This window comes from Dipodomys ordii, unplaced genomic scaffold (genome assembly GCF_000151885.1).
Source record: "Dipodomys ordii isolate 6190 unplaced genomic scaffold, Dord_2.0 Scaffold92, whole genome shotgun sequence".
In the NCBI taxonomy this organism is placed as follows: domain Eukaryota; kingdom Metazoa; phylum Chordata; class Mammalia; order Rodentia; family Heteromyidae; genus Dipodomys; species Dipodomys ordii.
Genome location: NW_012267308.1, coordinates 4,662,501 through 4,687,332, shown reverse-complemented (window position 1 = coordinate 4,687,332; position 24,832 = coordinate 4,662,501). Strand labels below are relative to the sequence as shown.

At 43.3% G+C, this 24,832-nt stretch overlaps 2 protein-coding genes across 2 annotated transcripts in view; one reads left to right on the top strand and one right to left on the bottom strand.

Annotated features, from left to right (window-relative positions):
- The window catches only part of Wdr87 (WD repeat domain 87), a 33,736-nt gene extending 25,005 nt beyond the window's left edge, over positions 1–8,731 (top strand). Inside the window, exons 14-15 of the mRNA XM_013026189.1 lie at positions 756–1,078; positions 8,245–8,731. Coding sequence (XP_012881643.1) covers positions 756–1,078; positions 8,245–8,731 — 810 coding nt within the window. The remainder of the gene's footprint in view (positions 1–755; positions 1,079–8,244) is intronic.
- Positions 8,732–10,994: 2,263 nt separating this feature from the next.
- LOC105993086 (zinc finger protein 420-like) lies at positions 10,995–23,971 on the bottom strand. Its single transcript, XM_013026233.1, has 5 exons — positions 23,904–23,971; positions 20,990–21,062; positions 18,568–18,694; positions 16,940–17,035; positions 10,995–12,618 (listed from the first exon to the last, which is right to left on the bottom strand). Exons 2-5 carry the CDS (start codon positions 20,996–20,998, stop codon positions 11,165–11,167), a joined length of 1,686 nt encoding a protein of 561 aa, XP_012881687.1. The 5' UTR covers positions 20,999–21,062; positions 23,904–23,971; the 3' UTR covers positions 10,995–11,164.
- Between the last annotated feature and the right edge of the window lie 861 nt (positions 23,972–24,832).

Sequence of the window (24,832 nt, the reverse complement as noted above, 5' to 3'; positions counted from 1 at the left end):
TGCTCCCTCAAAATAGACTGATTCAGCTAAGTAACCTAAACAATGCAGATGAAATACAAGAAATCCCTAAGCCCTTCCTTCCTAGCTTCTTCCTTTTGTTTGAAACACTGTATATACCCAAATTTGTCTATCTGAAAGATGGGATACAGGAATTAAAGGGGCTAGAGACCCTTGTTAACCAACGGGTCATTGCCTTTGATAATAATGTGCCCCATGTTGTAGGGGAAGAGACACGTACATCCCTTGTGTCTAAAGAGAAACCCAAATTACATTTTATGGAAATTGAGGCTACTGAATCGCCTATTCATAAACCTCAACATAAGCATCCCTATGTTCCTCCTCAATTACAGCTGACTGGCTGGGATGGACTGGACATCTACCACAAGTTAAAGAGCTTCTTTGGCCAACAACGTCAGTGGCCCTTTGCTCCTGATTGCTACATCCCCAACTCAGTGGTCCGTGCCAGACTCTGGCCGGATGGTACCCCAGTCTTCCTACACTATGATTTTTTTTCACCCTATCGAGATAAGTACAGAGATGTGACTGAACTCTTAAGATTGCAATCTGGCTCTGAAGAAAATCTGCAAGTTGCAAGGAAAAAACAGAAGGATGAATTCTGGGTAGAGAAAAGAACTTCTTTTACTGTCCTTGAAAGCTTGCTTGGCAAAAATCAGTTAGGAAGAAAACTTAGTGATGGGCTTGTAGCTAACATAATAGAAAGCATTCTCAACTTCACCACTTACTGTCCTGCACAGACATACAAGAAATATTTTGATATCATGGCACAAATTTTTGCCACTTACCAAATATTGCCAAGGTGGCGCACGGAGGTAGCATATCGTCTGCTGAAAGATACAACCCATGACAATCCAAAAATCTGTGAACTGGCCTGGGAGATGCTAGAGAAACTAGGCTTCATGAGCCATCTTTTTGCTGTCCCATTGGCTATGGGACTAATGGACAGTGATAAGAATGTACGGACTAAGGTTTTGTACCTTATGACAAGATGTACAGGCATTCAAACCAAAACCATGCTGATACGCCTGCTGAAGAACAAAGACATTCTCCAGAACCTACAGTAAGTTGAATGGTGATTATTTTATTTCAGTCTCTTCAATTTAACCCACCCATTCTCTTTCTCTCCCTTCCTTCCCCCCTTCCTCCCCTCCCCTCTCTCAGTTTAATTTTAATTTTTTTTTAGTTCTGGTCCTAGGGCTTAAACTCATGGCCTAGGTACTGTCCTTTTGCTTCTTTTGCTCAAAGTTAGTGCTGTATCACTTTGAGATACACTTCTGCTTTTCTGGTGGTTCATTGGAGGTAAGAATCTCACAGATTTGCCTAGCAGGCCTGGCTTTGAACTGTGATCTGCAGATCTCAGCCTCCTGAGTAGCTAGGATCACAGGAGTGAACCACCAGTGTCTGTCTGTCTTTCTTCCTTCCTTTCCTTCCTTCTTTCTTTCTTTCTTTCTTTCCTTCCTTCCTTCCTTTCCTCCCTCCCTTCCTCTCTCTTTCTTTCTTCTTAATTTTAATTCAATTATCATTAACTTTTCTCTTTGACTTTTGTAGCCAGGAAATGATCGGAGAAGTCTCTCTGGGGAAACTGCTTAGGCTCCAAGCTAATGATATCAAGAACCTGCTTACCCATGTGCAGGAGCGGCTGAATGAAAACCTGACCTTATCATACAAAGATGCACCACTTACTTTTATGGGAAAGGAGAATGAACTTGAGATCATTGCAGAACAAACATTCATACCTTTGTCAAAACCTGAAAAGATCACTGAACTGAAGAAAAAAAGGAAACTTATTCAAGAAAAGAGTAAAAAGAAGAGTATGTATGGGGAAGTACATGGATATATTAGGACATATTCGAAACATTAAACTTCATTAAGCCAGGGCTAATAAGGTCTAAGTATATAAAAGAACACCAATGGAAACAGAGAAGTCAAAGGATATTATTCACAAAAAGTAGACTTAAAAAGATCTGTACACAACAAAATACCAAGGTCTTTCTTTAATATATAGAAGAAAGAAAACAGGAATTTATAAATCCTAAATTTATAAATCTCTAATAGTCCACTGAGCCCGGTGCTGGTGGCTCATGCTTTTAATCCTAGCTACTCAGGAGGCTGAGACCTGAGGATTATGGTTAGAAACCAGCCTAGGCAGGACAGTCTGTGAGACTCTTAGTGCTGCTAAACTACCAAAAAACTGGAAACTAAAAGTGGAACTGTGTCTCAAAATGGTAAAGTGCTAGCTTTGAGCAGAAGAAGCTGGCCTTGAGTTCAAACCCAAGGTTTGGCACACACACACACAAAAAGAGTTCCTGAACTAGATTATAACTTAGATTATGACTTCTATGTGTTTTCTTTTTTCTTTTTTTTTGGGGGGGTCCAGTCGTGGGGCCTAAATTCTGGGCCTGGGCGCTGTCCCTCAGCTCTTCAGCTCAAGGCTAGCACTCTACCACTTGAGCCACAGTGCCACTTCCACCTTTTTTCTTATGTGGTGCTGAGGAATCGAACCCAGGGACTCGAGCATGCAAGGCAAGTGCTCTACCACTGAGCCACCTTCTCAGCCCCTCTATGTGTTTTCTTTTCTTTCTTTCTTTTTCTTTTTTTGCCCATCCTGGGGCTTGGACACTGTCCTTGAGCCTCTTTGTGCTCAAGGCTAGCACTCTACCACTTGAGCCACAGTGCCACTTCTGGCTTTTTTGAGTAGTTTATTGGAGATAAGAGTCCCACAGGGCCAGGCACTGGTGGCTCATGCCTGTAACCCTACCTACTCAGGAGGCTGAGATCCGAGGATCACAGTTCAAAGCCAGCCTAGGAAAGAAAATCTGTGAGACTCTTGTCTCCAATAAACCACCAGAAAACCAGAAGTGGTACTGTAGCTTAAGTGGTAGAGCACTAGCCTTGAGCTGAAGAGCTGAGCGACAGTGCCCCGGTGCCCAGAGTTCAAGCCCCACAACTGATTAAAAAAAAAAGTCTCACAGAAACTTTTCTGTCCAGGCTGGTTTCGAATTGTGAACCTCAGATCTCAGTTTCCTGAGTAGCTAGAATTACCCGGCTCTCTATTTGTTCTTACCAAATTTTTCTCTTCTAACATATCTGCAGTTAAAAAGGACCTGGCTCTTGCCAAGAAGCACAAAAGGCTACAACTAAAAAGACTTATTCCCATAACTGAGTCTTTAGAAGACAAAGAAGAAGAGGAAGGAGAGGAGGGAGAGGAGGAGAAGGAGGAGGAAAAAGAAGAAATGGCCGACAAGTTTGGTTTTGATTATAAGGAGGTTGTCTCAAAGCTACCCCAACTCCAGGAATATGCTGAAACAATGGAGGCTGATGAAGAACCTACAGTTGATGAGAAAGTGATTCACAAGGTAGGGAAAAAAGAACAGGCAGGCAAAATGGCAAAAAAATATTACCTATGAAAAGAGAAGAGAAAGAAGCTCCAAAGGATCTTTTGGAGGTCACTATAGAAGAGCCTAAGAAAGAAGTTATAGACATTCCTAAGCCAGTGAAACCTTATATAAAGAAACCTGGGGAAAAGGGTCATAGTTTAGCTGGAACCGCTGGGCACCAGAGTAGATCAGACATTAAACCTTGGCAAAAGAACATCCACTATTTTATCACCCCAAGTATAGAGAGTACCCAACCAACAATGTTAGTGGATGTGGCTAAGGAAGTATTGGACCAGACTGACAATATTTGATGGTTTACAGCTCAACTGGAATCTCGTCCCAGAAAGCCAAGTTTCACAAGAACTGGAGGAAGTAGAAAAAACACCTGTCAGAAAAGGAAAAGATGAAGATAAAATTGAATCAGAAGAACAAGAGTATAGCCACATGTTAAACAAAGATGAGGCATTTGCTCCAAAAGAAAAGGAAGTTATGGCACAAAAGAAAGTTGAGGCAAAAGAGAAACTGGCTGAGCAAAAGGGGGAAATAGTTGAAGAAAGGAAACGGACAAAGCCCGACAAATCACCAGTGCAAAAACAGAAGACACTAACCAAGACTATTAAAAAGCCAATGCATTTGGAAGAAGAAAAAGAAGAGGAAGAGGAGGAAGAAGCAGAAGCAGCATCAGAAGAAGTTCCTTCCAAAAGAAAATTAACTACAGAAGATCAGAAGTTAGTCCTAGAAGAAGAGAGACAAACTACAGAAGAGGAGATGCCACGTGGAAAGGAAGTGACCGGGAAAGAAGGGAAGCCAATCCAAGACAGAGAAATGTGGGAAAGGGAAAAGGTGGAGCCCTATGAGCAAGCTGTAAGGACAAGACTAAAGGAGTTGCTGCTCCCAAAGAAGAAATTGGTCCAGGAAAAGAAGAAGCTAGATGAAGAAGAACTGTCTGGGGAGGAGGAGAAACAAGTTGGAAAAAGGAAGAAAAGGTTCCTGTGGAGGGGAAAACCTGTGGAAGAAGGGGAAGAGAAAAAGGAAGAGGAGGAAGCAGAAGCAGAAGCAGCATCAGAAGAAGTTCCTTCCAAAAGAAAATTAACTACAGAAGATCAGAAGTTAGTCCTAGAAGAAGAGAGACAAGCTACAGAAGAGGAGATGCCACGTGGAAAGGAAGTGACCGGGAAAGAAGGGAAGCCATCCAAGACAGAGAAATGTGGGAAAGGGAAAAGGTGGAGCCCTATGAGCAAGCTGTAAGGACAAGACTAAAGGAGTTGCTGCTCCCAAAGAAGAAATTGGTCCAGGAAAAAAAGAAGCTAGATGAAGAAGAACTGTCTGGGGAGGAGGAGAAACAAGTTGGAAAAAGGAAGGGAAAACCTGTGGAAGAGAGGGAAGAGAAAGAGAAAGAGGCCTGGAAACTAGACATAGTGACTCAGTTTCATTTGTTCAGAAGAAAGGAGAGATTAACTGAGAAAAAGAGAAGACAAGCATTGGAAAGGGACAGGTTCGCAGAGCAAGAGAGTAAATTGGCCAAAGAAAAGAAATGGTTTGTAAAAGAAGAAAAAGAGGTCTATAAAAAGCCACAAATCCAAGAAAAGAAAAAACAAATCAGGGAATCAGATGAAGAGGAAAAACAAGACCAGAAAGAGGAGTGGGCACAGAAAGAGAAGGAAGAGGTCAAGGAGAAAAAATATTTAGCTCAGAAAAGAAAGAAAAAAGAGGAAAGAGCATTAGAAACACCAGAAGAGAAAGAAATTAGGAAAGAAAAGGAGAAAATGCCCCAGGAAGAGAAGAAATTGGCTTATGACATTAGGACCAAGGAGAGATATGTTTCCAAGGGGGAAGAAATAACTAAAGAGGAAAGACTTCCAGCAACAAGGAAACTGGACATGGAAAAAGGGATTCCTTCTGAAGAAAAAGGAAGTCTCAAAGAAAAAGATACAGAGATACAAAAGAAGCAACTGTCCAAGGCCAGTGACGGGATAATTATAGAAGAGAGACCATCCATGATGGAAGGGAGTGAAGCAGATAACCAGAGATGGGAAATTTTAAAGAAAAAGGACTTAACTGAAAAAAAAATGGAAGAGGCGCAGGAAGAGAGAAAACTAGAAGATGATAGTATGGCAATGAAAGAAAGAACACTGACTGATAAACATGACTTGGAAGAAGAACGAAGGCTGTCAGAGGAGGCCCAGGAAGGTTTACTTGATGAAGCTCAGATAAAGGCTAGGTTAAGGAAGATCGATGAGAAAGATCTGTTAAGGAAAAAGGCGCTAAAGGAGCTTCTGAAGAAGGAGAGTGACATAGCAGAGATCCAAGAAAAGTGGACACTAGATGAACTCACAAAGGAATCATCTGAGACCAGCAGAGAGGAAGGTTTGGCTAGGGAGAGGGAAGAGGAAAAGAGCTGGCTAGAAGAAGGGGAAGAGAGGGAAATTCTACCTGAGAAAGAGAAAAGGAGACACAGGATTAAGGAGAAAAAGATAAGCCTAAGTGAAGAGAGATTGGAGGAGAAGTTGGCTGAGTGGGAGGAGGAGGAACATAGTGAAGAGAGTTTGGCCCAAAAAAGAGAAAAGCATTTGGCCAGGAAAAGGAGAAGGGAAAAACAGCGTTTGGCCAGGAAAAAGAGAAGAGAGAAGCAGCGTTTAGCCAGGAAAAGGAGAAGGGAAAAGAGGCTGGCCCAAAAAAGGGAAAAGGAGGCGAGGATGGCCCAAAAAATGGAAAAGAAAAAGAAGTTGAAGGAGAGGCTGAGTGAAAAGGAGGGCCCAGATGAGGAAAAGGAACACTTTATCCACGAAGAGTGGGGGCGCCTGAGTAAGGAGGAGGTAGAGGAAGAGGAGCTCATGATTGAAGAAGAGGAAGAAGAGAGCCTGAGTAAAGAGGAAGAGGAGAGTCTTAGTGAGGAGGAGGAAGAGAGCCTGAGTGAGGAAGAGGAAGAGAGCCTGAGTGAGGAGGAAGAAAGTCTGAGTGAGGAGGAAGAGAGCCTGAGTGAGGAGGAGGAAGAGAGCCTGAGTGAGGAAGAGGAAGAGAGCCTGAGTGAGGAAGAGAGCCTGAGTGAGGAAGAGGAAGAGAGCCTGAGTGAGGAAGAGGAAGAGAGCCTGAGTGAGGAAGAAGAGAAAAAGAAGCTGACTGAGGAGGAAGAGGAAGCAAGTCTGAGTGAAGAGACTCTAAGCAAGGAGGAGGAAGAGAGCCTGAGTGAGAAAGAAGAGGAAAGTGAGGAAGGGGAAAGAGGGAGAAGAATGAGAAGAGGGAAGAGAGTGTTGAAATCAAAACTCTCAAAGAAAGAAATAGACACATCTAAGCCAGTGATGGAAGACGAGGGTCTTGCTGAAGAAAGGGAGGATAGGGCTAGAAAGAAAACGCTTCCTGAGGAAGATGAGGGTCTTGCTAGGGAAAGGGAGGGTAGGGCCAGAAGAAAAATGCTTCCTGAGGAAGATGAGGGTCTTGCTGAGGAAAGGGAGGGTAGGGCCAGAAGAAAAATAGTTCCTCAGGAAGATAAAGGTCTTGCTGCGGAAAGGGCGGGTATGGCTAGAAGGAAGATGCTTCCTGTGGGTCTTGTTAAGGAAAGGAAGGATACAACCAAAAGGGAAATGAGTCTTAAGGAATACAGATTGTCCCGTGTAGCAAGACTTATGGACAAGAAGAGGCCCTTCAAAATACCAACCCGAAAAGTGCCAAAAAAGCACTTAAGTTGGAAAGAAAGAATGGACAGAAAACTTCTTAGAGCACGCCCCAAGATAACTTCATTGGAAAGACTAGACCCTGTGCTCTTGGAAAAAATTAGCAATACAATTTTACAAGTCATGAAAATAGACTTAGTGACTCCAATCCCAGATCTCCTCAGGCCAGCACTCCATGTACCTGAAATCATCAGGGAACCCCAGAAACCTTTTAAAGAGAGACCAAAAGGTAAAAGGAGCAGTTGGTACCTCAGACATCATGATATCATAACGGAGGAAATGACAGACCAAATTCCAGGTGAAGCTTTAGCACCCCTTGCCCCTTCACTTGAAAAGCCACCAGACTTGGAAGCAAAGCTCTCAGATGAGGACTGGATTAACTGTGCCTTGACGAGGCTGGAAGCAGGTGAGCAGCTCTCCAGGGACAGTTTCTGTCGCCTGAGACAACTCCTCAGAGACTTCATTTCCAAGACAGACTGGAGTTGGATACAGCTCTTCACTCTGAAGGCCATTGGGAAACATCTCACACAGAATCTAGAGTTAAGTCATACTGATATGTCCCAACCCTGGAAGGATGGTCTACATCCAAGGCTCCCTCCAGTTAGAAGACAAGAAAAAGAGAGCCAGCCAGAACCAATACCTGAACCAATGTTAGCACCAGACACTAAGACTCAAACCCCAAAGGTTCTCCGGTGGCATCTCTTGGATGAGTCCTTCAGGGAGAAGCAGGTACCACAGCTAGCCAGCACAAGAAAAGACACTGAAGAGTTTTATCCAAGCAGAAGGGATGTTCCCACTGTTGCCAATCCCTTTGTGGGTAAAGATTCCCTGGCTTTGATGTTCTCGAAGGACTTCCCAGCCTTTAAGAGAGCAGAGTTCCCTACATTTTCCAAGACAAAGAGAAAAGCTGTACCTTTCCCTCTGCCAGCATTACCATCAATTACCGAAAGGATCACAGACCCAAAGGCTAGAGCCTGGCATCTTCTAGGAGAACCTTATAGGAGTACAAGAATAGAACAGTTGTCCAATATCAAACAAATGGAGATGCGACGCTTCTATCCTGTCAAAAAAGACTTCACAGATGCCTACACTTCTGTAGACAGACAAACCCTGGCACTAATGTTTCAGAAGGATCTCACAGCTTTTAAGGTTAAGGGCAGGCCTCCCAAATTGCCCAGGTTGGTGAAGAAGAAACAGCCCATCTCAAGAACAAAAGAAGAGGTACCTCTGTGGGAGACATTCATGGCACTGTACTATGTTTTGCGGATGCTGCAGCAGCGTTATGGCAAAGACACAGCTGTGTGGATGGAACAGTTCTACCATGTCATGGACATGTATCAGCTTAAGTCTCCAGGAATCCAGAGGCTGCTACAGGAGTTGCTTCTGAGAGAGAAAACTCAATCCCAAGAAGTCATCAGCGAAGAGACCCTGAAGGCTGTGGAGGGAGTACCTGGGGAGCGGTTGTTCTACTGCCTGATTTGTGGTGGTTCTCATTCCCCCTCAGGTTCCCTGAGGTTCCACCATGTGATACCACTCTCTGGGAAAAACATGGTGGAAACTTTTGAACCCATGGGTATTGCCCAGTATGGATTCCTAGAACTTGCCTGGAAACGCCTACCACAAGTCAGTCCTGACTGCAGCACCATCATGCCTCCAATTCTCTGATTTGGCCTAATAGTAAGACTTTTAAGATCCTGCTGGAAAATGGTCCTGAGCCAAAGGTCATAAGACTCCTTACTTGTTCCCCACTGAAAGATGAGTCTAAACAAGGCGCCATCTTTATTCAACTCCATAAATCACTGTACTAAATAAAATGGCATTTTCTCATTTATAACAAATACTCTGGTTTCTTTTCTTCCCTAAGCTGTGAATTCCCTATAAACTTGCCCAGAGGTAAGAGGTACCCTTTGTTCCAAGAAGAACAAGGTTTTGTTGTGTTTTGTTTTTCTTTTCTAATGGAACAAATCCTTTGGAGGAAAGAGGCCAGTATATGATCACTTTCTGATTAAGTGTGTATGTATATATATTGCATGTTCAAAACATAACACTTTAAAAAATAAACAAATTGTCTTTTAAATTAGTTAAGAGAAAATAAATATCAAGTCATATCTCCCATATAGCTGGGATTACAGATATGCACCACCATATCTAGCTTGTTTGTTGATGGATGAGGGTTGGAGGGTCTTGCTAATTTCTTTTCCCCAAGCTAGCCTTGAACCTTCTGAAATAGGGATACTGGGTGTAACTGGTGCCATCTTGGCTTCTTGGTGGATGAAGGTGAGAGTCACAGCTCCCTGCAACTCTACCCTCTGACCATGACCATATTTAGGGCCCAACCAGCTCAGCCACCATTTTGCACCATGCTTCATGTCTTCTGATGCTTCGGTCATCATGCTATCCCTCTTCAGCTCTCCAATGGAATTGATCTTGTTTGTTGAGACTGTTTTTCTGCTCTCTACTACCCTCATAGCTCGGTTTCCTAACAGTATTAAGTATAACCAAGGCTGCAAATGTTTCGGGGACATGTATCCACTTGAAGTTGCTGGCTTTCTAATAAAGACTCCTGATTTGACCTCTCAAAATGTGCCTTCTCTGAATCTTGGAATCAAATTCCTGTGAAACACTTCATCCTCCTGATCATCTCTCAAGCAGCTGGATGTGAACCACAATGTCCTGCTCCGGATAAGCAATTCTTGGTGATTTGGGGGAGGTTTTATAGCACCTTGGATATGTTAGTCCAATGCTTTCTGGTCCTTACTGCTTCTTTTTTTTCCTTCAGGTGTCAGTACTGGAGTTGAACTCAGAGCCTTGCACTTGCTAGGCAGGCATACTACCACTTGATCCACTCCTCTAATCCTTTCTGCTTTATTGATTTTTTAAAAGTTTTGGAGTATTTGCAGATGTGTGTGTGTGTGTGTGTGTGTGTGTGTGTGTGTGTGTGTGTGTGTGGAGAGAGAGAGACAGACAGACTTGGGGATGATAGCCAAGTCTAAACAGCCTGAAGATACTTTGTCACAACAGTTATGTGACATATAAGGATGTCTTGGTCTACGACAGGCCACATATAGGACAGTGGTCATGAAAACTTTCCAAGTATATATTATGATAATAGCACAATAATGAAATAAGGATACTGGATCTAATCAGTGTCTTCTGGGCCATGTGGTGGATGATAGGGTATTGGGTTTAACTAGTACCATCTTGTCTTCATAGAAGAGGCAGGAAGTTCTACCTCCAGGTAATGGGCATGCCTGAATTCCTAGAGACTGGGGCAGGGACATGGAGGATAGGTTACTGAATCTGTCAGTCTTGTGCCTTGAACTGGAGATCACTCTTGAGTGTCCTGTAATCCTGCCCCCTGACATCATATTTAGGTCCAGACCAGCTCAGGTACCATATGCCATGCCTTATGTTCCCATATCACCTGTCTCCTGGCTCGCCTCGGTCATCATGGCATCCCACTTCAGCTCTCCATTGGGGTTGATCTAGTTTGTTGGTATTGTTTTTCTGCTCTTTCTTTCCTCTCCTGCTCACACAGCTCAGTGTTTTGACAGTATTAAGTGTATTCAAGGGACTATAGGTCTTTGTGACAACAGTCCACCTGCAGCCACCAGTTCTCCAATAAAGACTCCTAATTGGATGACTTCTCAAAATGTGGCTTCTCTGTTTCTTGCAACGGAGTTCCTGCAATTTTGGAAGGCTCTCAGAAGGATAAATATCTTTTCCAATATACAGGGTGTGGAATAGAATGGCAATCAAATCATTTTCCTACATTTATTAGATCAAGTGTTTTTCTGTGGTATAAGTTTAAAAATAACTGGTAGTGCTGGAAGGCTTTTTTGTAAAACATAAAACATTTCTACATTCCTATAAATAAACACAAATATTCTGTTACAATAAAATACATTAGAAATTCTCTGAACATGAATATTTGAACTGAAAAAATTATATTCTGAGGGGTTTTCATATGTACAAAAGCCTTAGGAGAAATGAACCATATTTTAAAAATTTTCCATATTCTTTGTATTCAAATTGTTTCTCAGCATATAAATATGCTGATGATCCACACATTATCTAATGCCTCTTCTCACAATGCTTTCATTCATGTTTTTCTCTAGCATGGATTCTTAGATGTACTTTAAGACTTGAACTATGTCTAAAGAACTTTCCACATTTATTACATGCAAATGGCTTCTCACTACTGTGAATAGTCTGATGTCGAGTAAGACGTCCATAGACACTAAAGGCCTTCCCGCATTCCTTGCATTCATAGGGCTTTTCACCTGTATGAATTCTCTGATGTACCTTCAGCTGGTGGCCACTCTTAAAAGCTTTCCTGCACTCTTTACATTCATAGGGTTTCTCCCCAGTGTGAAGTTTATGATGCATTCTAAGGCTTTCAACATGACTAAAGGCCTTCCAACATTCCTTACATTCATAGGGTTTCTCACCAGTGTGAATCCTCTCATGTCTAAGGAGATCTGATGTACAACCAAAAGCCTTTCCACATTCTTTACATTTATAGGGCTTCTCACCAGTATGAATTTTCTGGTGCATCCTAAGGCTACCACCATGAATATAAGCCTTTCCGCATTCTGTACATTTATAGGGCTTCTCACCAGTATGAATCCTCTCATGTTGAATAAGGGTTGAGGCACGAATAAAGGCCTTCCCACATTCATTACATTCATAGGGTTTGACACCAGTGTGCATTCTCTGATGGGGAATAAGCTGATAGACACGACTGAAGGTCATCCCACATTCTTCACATTCGTAGGGCTTCTTGCCGGTGTGAATTCTCTCATGTTGAACAAGATTTGAGGCAGAACTAAAGGCCTTCCAACATTCTTTACATTTATAGGGTTTTTCACCAGTATGAATTCTATGATGTACTGTAAGATCTATACCACGACTAAAGGTCATCCCACATTTGTGGCATTCATATGGCTTCTCGCCAGTATGAATTCTGTCATGTTGCACCAGGTGAGAGGCTTGGCTAAAGGCCTTCCCACAAGTCTTACATTGGTAGGGTTTCTCCCCAGTATGGATTCTCTGATGCATTTTAAGTTTTCCACCTCTACTAAAGGCCTTCCCACATTCATGACATACATAGGATTTCTCTCCACTATGAACTTTTCCATGTTGAGTCAGGTATGAGACACGACTAAAGGCCTTCCCACATTCTTCACACTGATAGGGTCTCTCACCTGTATGGATTCTTTGATGAACTCTAAGGTCTATATTGCGACTGAATGTCATCCCACATTCTTCACATTTATAGGGCTTTTCACCAGTATGAATTTTTTGATGTTGCCGAAGGTTGGATGCACGATTAAAGGCTTTTCCACATTGACTACATTCATAGGGTTTCTCACCAGTATGAATTCTCCGATGTACTATGAGGTTTGTAGGACGAGTAAAGGACTTCCCACATTTGTCACATTCATAAGCCTTCTCACTACTATCAAATCTTTGCTGTAGAGTGACAGAGGAATGTATTCTATAAATGTCAACTTTTCCAAGGTTGATATTTTCACACGCAGGCTTGAATTCTAAAAGAAGTAATAAAAACCTTTTGTTTTATTGGATGCCAAAAATAAATGCTCTAAAGATTTTTTGTTGTTGTTGTTGATTGTGGGGCTTTAACTCACAGACAAGGCATTGTCCCTGAGCCTTTTTGTTCTCAAGGCTACCACTCTACACAGCACCACTTCTGTTTGAGTGGTTACTTTGGAGATAAGAGTTTTATGGGAAATTTTCTGCCCAGGCTTGCTTACAGGCATGAGCCACTGGTGCCCGGCTTAGAACGTTTTTTTTAAGTGTATAATTTTATTGTTATTATTAAGGTGTTATACTTACCATTTCGTAAGTCAGGTAATGAGTACATTTCTTTCTGGACAATGTGACCCCTTCCTTTGCTTTCTGAGCTTCCTTCACCCATTTCTTTTCTTTCTTTTTTTTTTTTTTGGTCAGTCTTGGGGCTTGAACTCTGGGTCTAGGTGCTGTCCCTCAGCTCTTCAGCTCAAGGCGAGCACTCTACCACTTGAGCCACAGTGCCACTTCCGGTTTTGTGGTTTATTGGAAATAAGAGTCTCACGGACTTTACTTTTCCTGCCCAGGCTGGCTTTGAACTACGATCCTCAGATCCCAGCCTCCTGAGTAGCTAAGATTATAGGCGTGAGCCATTGGTGCCTGGCTTCCTTCACCCATTTCTGCCCACAAGTTGCATAATTTATTTTCCACATAGTATATACTAAATGCTCTGACTGCATTTTTCACCCTTTCTCCCGCTCCATTTCTACTCTCCTCCTTGCCACCTCTCAAAAGATAGAAAGACCAACAACAACAACAAAAAAACACAAAGTAAAAACAAACACCACCAACAAACAGAAAACTCCCATGTTTGCATTTTACAGATTCTTTTCTAATAATTTAAATGTTCCCCACTAGAAATGAACATTTGTAAGAACTCTAAAATCATCTGTACTTTATACTTGTTACTGTCAAAATGACTCCACAACTCTCATTTATTACTTTGCCACAGTGATAAAATGGGTGACTTCCTGTATTAGCTACCATGTGCAATGTAAATAAACATATTAAGAATTAAGATCAACTATTAATACTTGACTTCCCATTATATTTCTCCTTTTTTTTTTTCAGTCATGGGGCCTGAACTCTGGACCTGGGCTCTGTCCCTCAGCTCTTCAGCTCAAACCTAGCACTCTACCACTTGAGCCCCAGCACTACTTCAGCTTTGTCTGTTTATGTGGTGCTGAGGAATCGAACCCAGGGCCTCCTCATACATGTGAAGCAAGCACTCTACCATTGAGCCACCTTCCCAGTCCCCAAAGAAAATTAAAATATCTTGCATGTGAAAAAAGAAATGAGCTAGGTCAGTATTAAATAAAAGCCCAAGGGAAAAAATATAGCAAATAATAAGAAAATAAAATATACTAGAATTTTGGGCATGTCTGTTCAATATTCAGAAGCTTGCAAAAAATTACCTCAAAAGAAAGAAAGATACAATTCCAAAATATATATAATTTATTACAATGCCAAAGCAGAAAAATATAAAAGCAAAATGAGATAGCCCAGGAATATAGTGAGGATAAAAGAAAAATAAAGTTTAGAATGTTAATGAATGTTAAGTAAAGAAAGCCAAGTGCCAGTGACTCACACCTATAATCTTAGTTACTCAGGAGGCTGAGATCTGAGGATTGCGGTTCAAAGCCAGGCCAGGGAGGAAAGTCCATGAGACTCTTATCTGCAATAAACCACCAGAAAACTGGAACTGGCACTGTGGGAAGATTGATATTTTTTAAGTGAATATATGAAAAGCATGAATGTGAATAATTCACCAATCTATATTGATTTAATGTACAGTTCTATTAAACTTTTTTTTCTGTTTATTCTTGCCAGTCCTGAGGCTTGAACTCAGGGCCTGAGCATTATCCCTGAGCTTCTTTTGCTCAAGGTTAGCACTATACCACTTGAGCCACAGCTCTACTTCCGGCTCTGTTTAAGTGGTACTGAGGAACCAAACCCACGGCTTCATGAATGCTAAGCAAGCACTCCACCACTGAGCCACCTTCCCAGCCTCTATTAAGTTTTATTTAAAATTAAAGATATAGGGCTGGGAAGGTAGCTCAACGGTAGAGTGCTTACCTTGCATACATGAGGCCCTGGGTTGGATTCCTCAATACCACATAAGCAGTAAAAGCTCAGTGGCTCTGTGGTCAAGTGGTAGAGTGCTAGCCTTGAGCTGAAGAGCTAAGGCACAGCACCACCCAGGCCCAGAGTTCAGGCCCCACAACCAACAAAAATAAATAAATTAATAAAATAATAAAATTAAAGATATAAAAATTTAATCAAATCATGGATCCTAATTAACCTTAAGAAACAACTGTAGGGCTGGGAAGGTAGCTCAACGGTAGAGTGCTTGCCTCGAATGCATGAGGCCCTGGTTCGATTCCTCAGTACCATATAAACAGAAAAAGCCAGAAGTGTCGCTGTGGCTCAAGTGGTAAAACACTAGCCTTGAGTTGAAGAGCTGAGGGACAGTGCCCAGGCTCAGAGTTTAGGCTCTACAACTGACAAAAACAAAAACAAAAAAAACCCAAAACTGTAGTTCTTCATAATAAATTATAATACTTACTAATACATAATCATTCGTGACATACTGAGTTTATTTTATCTTTTTTTTTTTTTTTGGTGCCAGTAATGGGGCTTGAACTCAACTCAACACTGTCCCTGAGCTTTATTGCTTAAGGACAGCGCTCTACAACTTGAGCCACAGCTCTACTTTCCAACGTTTTGTGGCTAATTGGAGATTCTTTTTTTTTTTTTTGTCGGCCATGGGGCTTTAACTCTGGGCTTGGGCACTATCACTGAGTCTTCAGCTCCAGGCAAGTGCTCTACCACTTGAGACACAGTACCACTTTCAGTTTTCTAATGGTTAATTGGAGATAAAAGTCTCACAGACTGGAAGTGGCGCTGTGGCTCAAGTGGTAAAGTGCTCGCCTTGAGTTGAAGAGCTGAGGGATAGCGCCCAAGCCCAGAGTTCAAGCCCCACGATCGACCAAAAAAAAAATCATATTCACATTGTACTCCAAAATGTGTAATATGTATAATAATTTGTCAATCAAAAATAAAATTAAGAAAATATTTGGCTGGGAAGGTGGCTCAGTGGTAGAGCGCTTGCCTTGCATGCATGAGGCCCTGGGTTCGATTCCTCAGCACCACATAAGCAGAAAAAATAAAAAAGCTGGAAGTGGTTCTGTGGCTCAAGTGGTAGAGTGCTAGCCTTGAGCTGAAGAGCTGAGGGACAGCGCGCAGGCCCAGAGTTCAGGCCCCACGACCAGACCCAGAAAAAAAAAGATAGACAACCTAAGTCCTTTAACGATGCTTATACTGTATCTGCCCAGAACCCTAATCTAGCTAAGGAACAGAGATAATTCTAAGTGATATTAGAGAAGGTTTAACTATGATTGAAAGATGGGAAAGACAAATACGTTTATAATAGCCCCACGACTGGACCCAAAAAAAAAAAAGTCTCACAGACTTTTCTGCCCGGACTGGCTTTGAACCGAGATCTTCAGCTCTCAGCCTCCTCAGTAGCTAGGATTATGGGCGTGAGCCACCAGCACCTGATTCTTATAGACTTTTCCTGCCTGGGCTGTCTTCAAACCTCGATTGTCAGATCTCAACCTTCGAAGTAGCAAGGTTTACGGGTATGAGCCTCCATTACCTGGTAATTGTGATATTCTTGCTGGTCTTAAAACTGACAATACTCACACCCTCTTCCAGATCTTCATATGAGCTATTCACTCTTCTTGGTATATTACTTTTAATATACTTGAATGACCTAAGCCCTTATAATATACCATCAGCTGAGTCCAAAATCCAGAGCACAGTGCCCCTTTCTGAACTGGAACAGGAATATGAAGCTGAAAAAACTGAGTGGCTAACTAAAGTGAAGCTCATGGGGAGTATTTCTCTCCTCTCAGGACCACAAACCTTTCCCCTCTATCTCTGTGGTGAGACTTTGAACTCAGGGTCTGGGCACTGTTCCTGAGCTCTTTTGCTCAAAGCTAGTGCTGTAGACATAGTACCACTTCTAGTTTTTGAGTAGTTAATTGGAGATAAGAGTTTCACAGGAACTGTTTTGGCCAGGTTGGTTTCAAACTGAAATCTTCAGATGTCAGCCTCCTGTGCAGCTAGGATTACAGGTGTGAGCCACCAGTGCCTGGCACAAGCCTTTTCTTTACTGTGAGATTTCCAACCAACATTCTAAGTGTGTGTCTCTCTTCTTTGACCAGTTGGGCCTCTGCCTGAAGATGGCTTCCTATAGTCAGATTTACTGTTACTTACCTCTAAAACCCTTTCTTGTTTCTTTCCTCACAATCATCCAGGGATCTTTTCCTTGTTCCAATAATGTAATTATATCTGGCTTAGAAATGGGATGTCCTATTTAAAAAAAAATGAACACATTAAAATGTAGAAATGCTTTGCTTAGTCAAATTCATATTAATGGTAAAAGAAAAAGTGATGTTGTATAAAAACAGATGAGAACATTGAAGGAATTATTATTATTATTATTATTATTGTGCCAGTGCTGGAGCCTAAACTTAGGACCTGGGTACTGTTCCTGAGCTTCCTTTGCTCAAGGCTAACATTCTATGACTTGAGCCACAGTTCTACTTGTGGCGTTTTTGGTATTTAAGTGGAGATAAGAGTCTCATTGGGCTGGGAAGTTGGCTCAGTGCATGCATGAGGCTCTGGGCTCAATTCCTCAGCACCACATAGAAAAAAGCCAGAAGTGGCACTGTGGTAAAGTGGTAGAGTGCTAGCCTTGAGCTAAAGAGCTGAGGGACAGAGCCCAGGCCCAGAGTGCAGGCCCTGTGACCAACAACAATGAAAAAAAAAAAAGAGTCTCATTAACTTTTCTGCCCAGGATGGCTTTTAACTATGATCCTCAGATCTCAACGTCCTGAGTTGCTAGAATTATAGGCATGAGCCACTGATGCCTGGTAGAAATTAAAGAATCCTTAAAATCATATGAAGTTTGTCTTAGGAAGCAAAATAATTTACTTCAATTTTAAGGGAATCCACCATTATATAAATTGTAGAAGTACGTTTAGTAATTAGAACAACTCAGAATCATCTGTCAAGCTGTTCTTCCTGAAAGTGGATCAGATAACATAATATAGTAAACTTGGGCATAAATAGGCAACCTACGTCCTTTAACGATGCTTATACTGTACATGCCCAGAACCCTAATCTAGCTAAGGAACAGAGATAATTCTAAGTGAGATTAGAGAAGGTTTAACTATGATTGAAAGATGAGAAAGACAAATGCGTTTATAATGGACTTGCCACTGTAACCTAACCACTTCTTTTGAGAAGGAAAAAAAATTAACCAGTTTCCCACAGTTTATCTTCAAAATTGGAGTAGGAAAAGAAACTGTTAGCCAGGCCCTGGTGGCTCTTGCCTGTAATCCTAGCTACTCAGGAGGCTGAGATTTGAGGATCATGGTTTGAAGCCAGCTTAGGCAGCAAAGTCCATGAGACTCTTTTTTTTTTTTTTGGCTTGAACTTTGGGCCTGGGCACTGTCCCTCAGCTCTTCAGCTCAAGTCAAGCACTCTACCCCTTGAGCCACAGCACCACTTCTGGTTTTCTGAATGGTTTATTGGAGATAAGAGTCTCAAGGACTTTCCTTGCCTGGGCTGGCTTTGAACCATGATCCTCAGATCTCAGACTCCTGAGTAGCTAGAACTACAGGCGTGAGCCACCAGCACCCAACTTCCAGGAGACTCTTATCTCCACTTAACCACCAGCAAACAGGAAGTGGTTCTGTGGCTCAAAGTGGTAGAGTGCTAGCTTTGAACAAAAAAGCTCAGGGACAGTACCCAGTACATGAGTTCAAGCCACACTACTGACAAAAAAAAATATTCTAGAAAAGATCTAAATTATCCGTTATTTGAATCAGAAAACATACCCAATGAGACCAAGTTACCATAGTTCTCCATCATCACATTCCGGTACAAGTTCTTCTGGGAAGAGTTGAGGCATTCCCACTCCTGCTGGGAAAAGTCTATGGCTATATCCCTGAATGTCACTGGTCCCTGAAATGGCAAACCCATATATCACTGGAGAAATTAAAGGAATTACTTTAAAGATTGCAGCCAGTGGCTCACATCTATAATTCTACCTACTCAGGAGGCTGAGATTTGAGGAACATGGTTCAAAGTCAGCCTGGGCAGCAAAGACTGAGACTCTTTTTTTTTTTTGGGGGGGGGTCCAGTCGTGGGGTCTGAACTCTGGGCCTGGGCGCTGTCCCTCAGCTCTTCAGCTCAAGGCTAGCACTCTACCACTTGAGCCACAGCACCATTTCTGGCTTTTTTCTGCTTACGTGGTGCTAAGGAATCGAACCCAGGGCCTCATGCATGTGAGGCAAGCACTCTACCACTGAGCCAACTTCCCAGCCCCAAGACTGAGACTCTTATCTCCAATCAACCACCAGAAAACCAGAAGTGGGGCTGTGGCTAAAGTGATAGAGCGCTCACCTTGAGCTCAAGGACAGTGCCCAGGCCCAGAGTTCAAGCCCCAGGACTGACAGCAAGGAAGGAAGGAAGGAAGAAAGGAAGGAAGGAAGGAAGGAAGGAAGGAAGGAAGGAAAGAGTATAGAAAAGAAAGATTGCAGAGATGAGAAATGGACTGCATTATACAAAGAAGGCAATAAAATCAGCCCAGGTGCTGATTTATACAAATTTATAATATGCAAAGTGCAGAACGAACAGTTTAAACAAAACTGTCTGGTGCATTTTTTTTGGGGGGAGGGCTGGTCGTCGGGCGTGAACTCTGGGCCTAGGCACTTTCCCTCAGCTCTTCAGCTCAAGGCTAGTGCTCTACCACTTGAGACACAGTGTCACGTGTGGCTTTTCTGCTTATGTGGTGCTGAGGAATCAAACCCAGGACCTCATGCATGCAAGGCAAGCACTCTACCACTAAACCACCTTCCTAGACCTGGTGCACTCTTAAAGATGCAAAACATTTGGTGATAAAATAAGGTTTATGTATTAAAATAGTGAATACAAGTATAATCTCTGATTTCTGCCAAATAAATTGTTTTGGGGTGGTGATACTAAGGACAGAACCTGAGGCCTAGTACTTGCTAAGTAAGCACTCTACTCTACTTTTTAGTTTTTAATTCTTTTAGGTAGGGTCTCAAGCTAACCTTTGGCTCAAAAATCCTCTTACCTCTGCCTTTTGAATAGTTGGGATTACAGGCATGCACCAACACACCCAGCAAAATTTTTGCTTTTAAAAGAAAAAGTAAGGGCTGGGAAGGTGGCTCAGTGGTAGAGCGCTTGCCTTGCATGCCTGAGACCCTGGGTTCGATTCCTTAGCACCACATAAACAAAAAGAAAAAAGCCGGAAGTGGCACTGTAGCTCAAGTGGTAGAGCGCTAGCCTTGAGCTGAAGAGCTGAGGGACAGCGCCCAAGCCCAGAGTTCAGGCCCCACAATAGGACCCAAAAAAAAAAATTAAAAAAAAAAAGAAAAAGTAAGTGGTGCTGTGGCTCAAGTGGTAGAGTACTGGCCTTGCGCTGAAGAGCTGAGGAACAGCACCCACACCCAGAGTTCAAGCCCCACGACTGAAAGAAAAAAGAAGAAAAGAAAAAGTTAATCCAATGTTTTGGTTTTGGTTTTGTTGTGCTAATCCAGGAGTGTCCCTGGGGAGTTTTTTTGTTTTGCTCAAGGCTAGCACTCTACAGCCACAGCTCTGTCTGGCTTTTTGGTAGAAAACTGGAGATAAGAGTCTCATAGACTTTCCTGCTTTGAACAGCAATCCTCAGGATTACAGGTGTGAGCAATTTTCCTTGTTTTGACAAGCCCATGTGGTTTAGAGTATCTACATGAGCTTTTTATGTAGCTATAACACATATATGTGAGTTCATTTTCAGTTCTCTCTCTTTTGTGTCCATCTAATATTTCTCATTGACTCTTTGTCCTGAGTGTGTTATGCAGCTTCTATATGGATTACCAATATGATGTCCTGTGATGATACCCAGTATGATGTCCTGTGTAAGTCTGTTCCCTTACACATGAACTAAACCAAATGGCTTGTTTGCAATAAATAAAACAGCTAAAGTTCAATTCTGAATGAGCCACACAGTAGAGGAAGCTGGGTAATTTGGCATCACATTTGGCATCAGTGAAAGAATGAGAACTAGAAGCAAGTTATTTTGAGGAGAAATTTCCTCTGGTGAAAACTTCAAGAAAATACTTGCATGACCTAATATATATATATATATATATATATATATATATATACACACACACACACATATATATATATATACAAATATACATATATATGCACACACATATACATTTCAATAAAGAAACATCAACTTACATAGGCCATGATTTTCAAACTTCAAGACTTTACAGTTCCACTCTCAGAAAAGCATGGATCCAGAGAGCTAGAACTAGAAGAAGAAAAGACCTTGAGACTAGGATTCTGCTGTGTTCTGAGAGGACAGAACTTAAAAGTTACTTAGTAACTGGGCACTAGTGGCTGACACCTGTAATCCTAGCCACTCAGGAGGCTGAGATCTGAGGATCACAGTTCAAAGCCAGCCTGGGCAAGAAAGTTCGTGAGACTCTTATCTCCAAAAACCACTAGAAATCCAGAAGTGGCACTGTGGCTCAAATAGAGTGCTAGCCTTGAGCTGGAGAGGACAGCACCCAGGTCCAGGGTCCAAGCCCCACAACCAAAAAAAAAAAAAAAAAGGAGAGTTACTTAGTATTGCTGTTAAGCTTTTTCATCCCCATTGCACATAATTTCAGCAGATTGAGGTTTCTAGATAAATCTATTTCCATGTAAACCTATACACCAAATATTAAAAAGTCATTATCTCACTAAGCTAAATGTCTGTCCTATTATTTAAGCTACTAGGGAGGCAGAGATCTGAAGGATAGTAGTTCAGATGGGGCAAAAATTTGTGAGGCTCCAGATAAATGCTGAACTAAAGGCATAGCTCAAGTGATAGAGCACCAGGCCTGGAGCTAGTGGCTCACACCTGTAATGCTAACTACTCAGGAGGCTGAGATCTAAGGCAGTTCAAAGCCAGCCTGGGCAGGAAAGTCCATGAGACTCTCATCCAATTAACCACCAGAAAACCAGAAGTGATGCTGTGGCTCAAAGTGGTAGAACACTAGCCTTGAGTACAAAGAGGCTCAGGGACAGCACCCAGACCCTGAGTTCAAGCCCCACAGTCAACATGAAGAAGGAGGAGGAGGAAGAGGAGGAGGAGGAGGAGGAAGAGGAATGTTGGGAGCCGACAGTAAAGTTTAAAGGTCATCTTGACCCGGTGCTCACTTGAAGGCACGTAGAAGGAACTGGCTTACTTAAAAAACACCAGGTGCCCAGGATTGCTTTGCTATGTCTGCAGAGTTTGTTTTACTTTCTACCAGTTGACCTTGTCTTGTTTTTACTGCACTCTGTTTTTACTGAAATTTTCCTTGTTTTTCTAGACTATTGTAACCTTATGTTACCTCTTGACTTCTAATAGTATATATTAGTTAAAAATAAACGGTGCTGCCGGGCGCTGGTGGCTCACACCTGTAAACCTAGCTACTCAGGAGGCTGAGATCTGAGGATCACGGTTCAAAGCCAGCCGGGGCAGGAGAGACCGTGAGACTCCTATCTCCAATAAACCACCAGAAAACCGGAAGTGGCACTGTAGCTCAAGTGGTAGAGCGCTCGCCTTGAGCTGAAGAACTGAGGGACAGCGCCCAGGCCCAGAGTTCAAGCCCCACGGCCAACAAAAAAATAAAAAATTAAAATAAACGGTGCTGCAGTCTTGAGCTGCAGACCTCCCGACCCCATCCTTTGTCTCATGTCTTTATTTTTCCTCATCCTCGCCGCCTAATTCAGGATTCCCTTTCGTTGCCGGCAGGCTCAGAGGAGGAGGTGGAGGAAAAAGGAAGGAAGGAAGGAAGGAAGAAGGGAAGGAAGGAAGGAAAAAAACCTAAAGGAGAAAGAAGAGTAACCACATGTAATTATTATTACATCTTTCAGGGTTACACCTGCTGTGACCTTATATGTGAAGTTAGAATAGGGGTGGGGTTGGGCTGGGGTAGGTAGTTCAATTGGTAGATCACCTTCCTAGTAAGTGCAAGAACCTTTGTTTAAAGCCCTAGTACCACCCAAAGGAGAAAGGAAAGATAGTCTATGGCATCTGTATCAGAGTTCATAGCAGTCCCTAGGCTCAGAATTTAAGGGATGCTACATTTCTCAAACATATAAAGGGACCCCAAAGGACTCCCGAGTAAGAATTCCATACTCCTAATCTTACTCCTATTTTGCTTTATAATTTCTACCCTAATTGCACATCTGTACGTTTTTGAGGAGAGGGGATGGTGGAGATTGAATTTAGGGTCACCCATTTGATAGGCAGGCAATATCACTTGAGCCAGCAGAGTAACTTCTTGCTGAAAGGCCTCAACACCTAATTTCTCCTCTGAACTGTATGTGTATCTTGAACACAGCATCTGATCCCCGACCCTCAGCTTTTTTTCATTCAAGGGTGGCACTCTACTACTTGAACTCTAGGTTCACTCTCCTCTGCTTTCTGGTGCTTAATTGGAGATAAGCACCAGATATTCTTTTTTATGACTTTGAATCTTTTATTGTTATAAAGGTGATGTACAGAGGAGTTACAGTTATATAAACCAGGTGATGAATACATTTCTTTTCGGATCGTGTCACCCTTTCCCTAGCTCTCTCCCAGTTTTTCCCTCCCGTCTCCACCCATAAGTTGTATAGTTCATTTTCAACATAGTGGGTGAGTACCACTTCTGCATGTGTTCACCCTTTGTCCCTCATTTCCTCACAGACATTCTTGCCTGGGCTGGTTTTGAACCGCGATCACAGCCTCCAGAGTAGCCAGGATTACAGATGTGAGCCCACCAGTGCCAGCCCTGAATGGTTTTGAGGTTTTTTGTTTTGTTTTGTGTTTTTTTGGGGGGGGGAGGTCAGTCATACGTGACTGAAGGGAGGACGCAGAAAGCAGCAAGGAACCTAGGTCACAGGGACACTCGCTCCACAGCCACGACAACGCACCCAGTTCGCCGTCCCGTTAAGGGCCGCAACGCACAGTTCAGTCCCGCAACCGCACCCACTTCGCAGAGTCGCGGCCGGTCCGGTCTCCCGCGGCCCGGGCCTCTCACCGTCGCCGTCGTCTCCCACCGACACCGTCACCCTCCTCGCAGCCGCCAGAGCCGCCCGCCGCCCGGCTCTCACCGCTACGCGGGGCGCAGCGTACCTGCAGCCTCTCAGCGAGCCGCTCCGCCTTCTTCCTCACATAGGACCAAGTCCTGCACGGCATGCCCGGGGAGGAGAGGTAGGAAACGGAGCCAGAGTTCGGAGTGATCTCCGTCGCTGGTGGGATGTGTAGTCCCCGGCAGATTACCCAGTGCCTCAGTCCTTGTGGGAAAGCGAGACAGCAGCCTCAGTTCTCACAGCAACCGTGAGGCGCGCAGGCCCCGCCCACCGACTACAACTCGGGGCCCGCGCAGGCCCCGCCCCCGCTTGCGTCTGGAAGCGTCATGCCACGCCCACCCCCAATATCCCGGAGGCGCGTAGGCTCCGTCTCCTCCCCTCCCCCTCACCCCCCCCCTGCTCTAGGCGGCACGAAGCCCCGCCCTTAGTCCGAGCCCCAAAGCCTTCCGGGAGTGGCTGTCCAATACCGGGAGGAGTGTGCAAGAGCGCATGCGCGAACGCTGCAGGAGCTGACCAAAGGCTGATTTTTTTTGTGTGTGCTAAAATTCTCGGAACATACGGGAGGCAAATCAGGATGGTCCAGACTTCAGGGGTCTGAGAAAAGAACTATGAAGTTCTGCTCCGAAGCCTACGACCTGTGTGTGATCTGGCGTGGAGATTCAGTGTAATGGACTCAAAGGCAATCTCTCTCTCTCTCTCTCTCTCTCTCTCTCTCTCTCTCTCTCTCTCTCTCTCTCTCGTCAGTCGTGGGGTTTGAACTCTGGGCCTAGGCGCTGTCCCTCAGCTCTTCAGCTCAAGGCGAACGTTCTACCACTTGAGCCACAACACCACTCCCGTTTTTCCAGTGGTTTATTGGAGATGAGAATCTCACAGACGTTCCTGACTGGGTGGCTTTGAATCACGATCCTCAGATCTCAACCTCTCGAGTAGCCAGGATGACAGGCATGAGCCACCAGCACCCGGACTTCTCTC

Coding starts and splice junctions, on each gene's coding strand:
- LOC105993086 (XM_013026233.1), bottom strand. Junction 17,036..18,567: donor TGGTAACTTGGTCTCATTGG/GTATGTTTTCTG, acceptor TTTTTTAAATAG/GACATCCCATTTCTAAGCCA. Junction 12,619..16,939: donor AACAAGAAAGGGTTTTAGAG/GTAAGTAACAGT, acceptor TACTTCTTTTAG/AATTCAAGCCTGCGTGTGAA.